General features: G+C 46.4%; 1 protein-coding gene across 6 annotated transcripts in view; it reads right to left on the bottom strand.

The window, feature by feature from the left end:
- DIP2B (disco interacting protein 2 homolog B) overlaps positions 1-6,366 on the bottom strand; it is a 70,225-nt gene extending 63,859 nt beyond the window's left edge. For 5 of the 6 annotated variants that reach the window (XR_012653341.1, XM_075049490.1, XM_075049486.1 and 2 more), the window contains exon 1: positions 5,412-5,634. Coding sequence is in view for 4 of the 6 variants with exons in the window: in XM_075049490.1 (XP_074905591.1) it covers positions 5,412-5,499 (88 nt within the window). In the remaining 2 variants the exon portion in view is untranslated. Of the gene's footprint in view, positions 1-5,411; positions 5,635-6,156 lie in introns of those variants that run through there. The other variant, XM_075049487.1, reaches the window with a different exon arrangement.
- Positions 6,367-6,383: the final 17 nt, after the last annotated feature.

Below are 6,383 nucleotides of genomic sequence, written 5' to 3' on the forward strand. Positions count from 1 at the left end.
ATGCACATTCTTTAACGCTCCTGGTTATTCTCTATTATACCAGCCTGGACGCTCCAAAACCCTTCCTTTTCTTCACCATATTTACATACTTCGATCATGTACCGACAGTAAAATCTATTCCCACTCGCAGTAGCCAAAGTATTTCTTTCAATATTTGCGTTGAACTCACTCTCTCCAAACCATTAATCATTTAAATCATTCTGCTTTGACCATCTGCATAGTATAAACTTGTGGTCATATAGACCTTCTGTTTGATGCACTGGTGACAGATTTGTTACTTTACTCCTCTTGATCATGACTTGAGCTGTATTTTCTTTTCCTGTGAGACACAGACATAGCAAGGAATCGATGCGCTACCATGCTTGCATCCCTTCTTCCTGGGCTGTAAGGTTTAAGAAAATAGAGTATCATCTGAAGTGAAGGCTCTTATCAGAATCTTTGTAAGGCCAAACAAGGCAGGAATGATCATCTTGGAATTTGCGTAAACAGCTCCCTATGACATGCTCCAAAAGGTTTTTTTATGCATTTCAAAGCACTGCCTCAGAACTGTACCCTTGTTGGCTGCACACAGAAAGAATGTGTCAAGGCCATACACAGATTTCTCAGCAGATTTGGTACCCATCAGCTCTCAGTCCTGCAGGTAAATTAAGGAAGCAACATAAAAGCTTTCCCAATACTAGTTTTGCCTAATGCAAGACTTGTGGGTGAGATGCTGCATAAATGCACAAAAACCACCTGTAAGTCCTGCTAGCTACAAGACAATCAGATCCGACTTGCTTATGTTCATAAGCTCTTACTCAACTTTTTCTGTGCTAGAGCCACAGTTCCCCTCTGAATAGCAGGGAAGAAAGTGAAGTGAAACCTTTCTGCTCACTCAGCAAAATCGACATAGCCAGTCCTTTCTCGGACAATTACTTCCTTTGACTCTTCTCTAATCTATTTAAATTCTGTGCTTCAGCTACTTAATCTATAAAAAAGATCCTCACCTACTTTAATAGGTGCCTGGCAATCCAAGAATGAAAACTGAAACGCACAATTTTTGAAAGAACAGAAAAATACCATGACTCCATAGGAAATTTTCAAGCCAAACAAAATAAAGACTCTACCCACTTGCTTGAGTCAACATGTTTTCTTCCAGTAAGGTTCTATCCTATTTGGCTGGCCTTCAGTCCTGGGTTTCAACTGTTTTGCTGATACTACTTTTTTCCACACATGCCACCATCCTTGCTATTTCTTCAGCTTCCGAAAATCCTAACACAAAGCTCTCCTCTGCAGACAGAGCCTCAATTCTTCAGTAAGAGACAATCAGCTTTAAAAGGAACAAACACAGGTGCATGAAGCCATTCACAGAAACACCCACACGAAATCACCAACCAGACAGCCAAATGTATGTTTAACTAGAAAAGTAAACAGAAACCAGCTCCTTCTGTACATGAAGCAAGAGCAGTGATATGATAACCCTGTCACATAACCCAGAGACAACTGAAATTATGTTGAAGGGCTGAACTGCTAACAGGAGAATTCCTCGTTATTGCTAGGTAGAGTTCCGCCCCCCCCCCCCCCCCTTACCTCATGCTTTCATAGATATCACAAGCTGAAGTTCACTCCACTAACATCCCTTTACTAGTTAAGAACATCAGACAAGACAGAAACCATCATCAAACAAAAACCAGCAGCCAAATAAGCTCTTTATGAGTGTGCTTAACCCTCTCAGAGACAAGCTGGCCCATACAGTGCAACCCAGGAGACAGCTGTCCTACTTTCAAAGCAAAAGCTCTTGTCACACCACCATCTATGCTGTACTAAGAGAACAAACTTTACCACGCAAGCAGTACAATAGGCTCATAACGTGCACTGTATAAAACAAATCCACTGAACGTGCTTAATTGGAACCTTTGAATCTGGCTATTCCAGAGTTTCTCAGCTCTATTAACACAGCTGTGATGAGGTTAATGTGAGAGGAGCTGCTTGAAAATTTTACCGAAAGTGTAAGAGCACCCAGACATCCCCAAGCTGAGTGCTAAAGTGCTTTAATACTAAAATTTTCAGCTGAATATAGGACAAATTTAGACATTTACCTTCTTCTGTGAGCTCATCAGCACACACTGCAAACATTTTAAGAAACAGCATCATATAGTGGATACAAAGTCACCTTCACACACAGCTGCAGTTCAACCCCAAGGGCATAAAACTGAGCTCCCATACTTACAGAAATGTGAAAATGGGGGTAAAAATCTTCTTCGAAGTTAGTATCCCTGGCACTTTTACTGATGAAAAAGCAGATGCAAATACAAAGACAGCCCTTCCCATCATTAGTGATGCATAATGTAGGTGTTACTAACAGATGAAGAAAAGCACTAGAAAGAAAAAAGCCCCAAATAAGGAAAAAAGAAAATAAGGAAAACATGAGTAATGAGCAGGTTCCAGGTTTCACACAGTTCCATGACCCAATTCACTGCTTATACACAGTTATTGTTATTTTAACATTTTTACTTAGAGGCAAAAAACCTGATCCCTTCTGTAAGGGAATGAGATGTCTCCGTAAAATGTGACCTTTAAGATTTGGGTATAAAGTACTTCACTTGATAGAAGACAACTGAATTCTTATCCCCAACTCAAATCAATCACTGAGGCCAAATAAAGACACACAATAAAAGACTAAAAAAAAACCAAACAGTGCAACTTCTCTTGATTAATAAACAATTATTGTTTCCTGAAACACATTCCACTATTTTGCTTAGGCATTTTAAATGTACTCAGGAATGCGACTACTGTTACTTCCATGCTGACCACAAGGCTCAGTAAGGAATAATCCAGGGATGGCAGAGGTATAATTAGTCCTGTTGCTCTGTCTGCACAGATTGTTCGTGAAGAAAGTCTCATGGCTCATCATTGCAAACTATGATTTCTATTTTAAGCATACATTAAACTAATCCTGCTCCACTTTGCATCCTACTTGCTGACACAGCATCTTTCTCAAGCATAACGCCAGATAAGATTTTAATACTATATTTCCCCCATATTGTTATAAATTCTCTATGCTGTGGTGGTTAACGGTAACGCAGCCCTGCATAAAACTCACTGCAAGGCTCAGCACATAACTTGTTTATGCTCCTAGCCTGCAGTCTCCTGCATCTGAAGCCATCTTCCAAACAGTGCTCAGGTACTCCCCACCATAAGATCATACATCAAGGACAGAGCAACCTCCCAGTTCCTGCTGTCAGGGACCCTGGGCTACTTGTATGAACTCACTGCAGACGCAGTTCCTCTCCTGTTCCAGAAGTGAGGTGTTCTTACCCAGAAAACCCCACAGAAACATTTACATAGTAAACAGTCAAGTCTAGAGACAAATAAAGCTGCAACAAGAAGGTGGGAAAAAAAGGATCAAGTGTTCTTATCTGAGCAACAACTAATCAGTTAAACATGAAGCACTACTGCCACTTTTAATAAAATGTTTCTATTCAATATTGTTTACTATAAACAGTCCATAGATACATTCAGTTGAACAATGCACACATAGGCCTTAAAATCTTTAAGCTTAAGCCTCAAACTAGGGCGTATTTTTCAAGAACTATACAATGACATTACCTCACTGACTCACTCAGCTTCTTTACAGGTCAGACCTCAGTTATCTCAGCAACAAGATACTGTGAAGTGTGTTTCCAAGAGCTTGGGGACACAGTCACACAAAATTCTTTGTACTCATGTTTTTTTGATAGAAAAAGTGATTTGCACAAACAAATCCATAATATGCATATTAATAAATCCGAGTATTAAATCCACAGAGGGGCAGTGGATTTAACATTCAGAGAATTACTTACATAACATAGAAAACTTCACTCTACAGCACTGAAGTTTAAGCTATTTGAGAAGCTTGTTAAAGATTAGCATGATGTCACAGCCAGCCATTCTAGCAAAAGGATTTATTTTTTTTTTAAAGTTTGCAGTACTATATACTACAGGGTCAAACTATAATGGGCTTTCAGTATCACAAGAAACAAGTTTCAGAAAATACAAGCTTAAAAGATTCAGCAAATTCTTAAAAAACATAAAAAATTATTTCATATTACACTTTGAGAAACACGAGAGAACATTCTTCAGTTCTTTGTTATCGTGGAGTACCCCAAACCAAACACCAGATAGCATTATCACTTTAGTTAAATGTTTACAGAAAGTATATCTGAAAGGCTTTTGACAAAAAAAAAAAAAAAAGCTAACATTAACATCAAAAGTTTGACTACAAACAAGTTGCATTAAGAAATCACTACCGTGGCATTCTCATCTGGGAAAATATTGAGCACCATATACCAATGTGGGCAGTGGGGGCTGACAGCACCCAGCTCAGTAAACGAATTCCTACCCCTCAAAATATTAAATAGGTCTCCTTTATACACTGTATGTTCTGCGACAAAGTGACAGAATAAAGAAAGATGTTACCGAAACTCGATTTTCCACAAGTTTTAATACTGACAAATTATTGCAACCATGCAGTAAGCCCTCTTGAGAAGCCACTGATCACGGCATCAAATTCCATACCCTGATGGAGGGAGGAAATTTAAAGGTATGTGTAACAGAGCTACCTGCTCTGCAACCTTCACCCTCTACCTCAGATTCATCCCTCACACTCCAGCTTCACAAGGGAACTTTACAACAAAGCTATAGCGAGAACAGCATTTTAAGCACTAGGAAACAAAGACATACCCATGCAAAAGAGGAAACAAAAAAAAAAAAAAGCGCATGCTCTGTCCCGATTATGGCTATGCAAAATAACTTATTCAGAAAGTAATAACACAGGGTATGTGTTCATCATGTATCCAAAGTTCCTTCGTCTCCCCCACCCCAGGACCACTGCCTGTCCCCAGCGCCTCTCCCTCCACATCCTGAGCTCAGAAACTACCGAAAAGAGGCCGCAAGAGGAAAAAAACCCTCCCGAGGGGGATCACCTCCGACGACCAAAGGGTCGTCCCCCCCGCCGGGGTCAGCCGGGGGGGTCTCCCCTCCCCGCACACACGAAGCGCCCAGCGCTCGTTTCCCCCCCGAGACAACCCCACCCGCAGGCAGGGCCCTTCCTTCCCCCACAGACGGCCCCCCCCTCACTCCTTCCCCCCCGTTCCCGGCTCCTCACACGGAGCCCCTCACACACACACACACGCTCCCGGCCACCTCACAGGCAGCCTCCCTCACACACCCCCGGCCCTCACCCCGGGCCTCCCTCTCCCACAAACCCAGTCAAGCCTCACTCCCGCCGCCCCCCCCCCACCCCGGTCCCCTCACACGGAGGCTCCCCCCCACCACCACCACCCTGGGCCGCAGGAGGCCGTGGCGGCCGGGCCGGCGCCCCGAGGGCAGGGCAGGGCAAGGCAGGGCAGGGCAGGACAGGCGGGATCCCGGCGCGGCCCGGCGCTCCTCACCTTCAGAGAGCTCCAGCTCCAGCTCGGCCAGCTGTTCGCGGACCTCGCGGGGCAGCGAGGAGACTCCCGCGGCCGCCGGTTCGGCCATGGCGGGCGGAGGGGAAATAAGAAGGGAAAAGCAAATCCGGCCGCCGGTTCGCCGCGGCTCCGGCTCAGCGCCGGGGGCTCCGGATCGCGGGCGCAGCGGGAGCGGCCGCCACCTCCGCCATGCTGAGCCCCAGCACCGCCGTCACGTGACGGGGGCGGTCCGCCCGCCGCGCCGCTCCGCGCCTCGCCGCCGCGCGCCCCCCCGCGGCCCGGCACCCCGCCGCAGGCCCCCCCCCCCCCCCCAAACCCCAACAAACCCCCCCCGAACGGACCCGGAGCCGCTCCGGCGACCGCGATCCGCTTCTCTACCGGCCGTAGAGGAGCTGCGGCGAGGCCTTAAGCAGCGTTCCCGGGTGGGCCGAGGGATAGAGCCCCCCCCTCACAGCGGGAACACCACCCCCCCGCGCCTCCCCTCAGGGGAGGCCGCCGCCGCTTCCCGCGCTCCCCCTGGGCGCGAGCCGCAGCCCCTCAGGTGCCTCCAGCGGAGGGCAGGGCGCCCGCCCCTCTCCTTTCGGGGGTGAAGGCGAAGAACGGCTGCATTCCCTCACAGACACCCCTCAACCCCGGTGCAGATGTAGCTGAAAACGTCTGACAAAAAAAAAAAAATTAAAAAAAACCCACACAAGCGCTGTCTGTCCTGTTTAAGAAGAAAATTTACCTCAGACTCAGCTTCTCAGAGAAGGCCGAGGTAGGTGCCCGTGACAGCTCCAGGAGAGCAGGGTTACGCAGAATGTCGGATCACTGGCATTTAGGGTCTAACTGCCTTCCTGGACACCCACAGCTCTAGTGAACTCCATCCATTAGAGTGGGCAACAGCGGGGGCAAAACCCCAAAGGTCAGGGTCACGGTAGAACAATGAATATTTGCTACAGTGCTTGCACCCTG

The sequence above is a fragment of the Buteo buteo genome, chromosome 17, assembly GCF_964188355.1.
Source record: "Buteo buteo chromosome 17, bButBut1.hap1.1, whole genome shotgun sequence".
Lineage (NCBI taxonomy): Eukaryota > Metazoa > Chordata > Aves > Accipitriformes > Accipitridae > Buteo > Buteo buteo.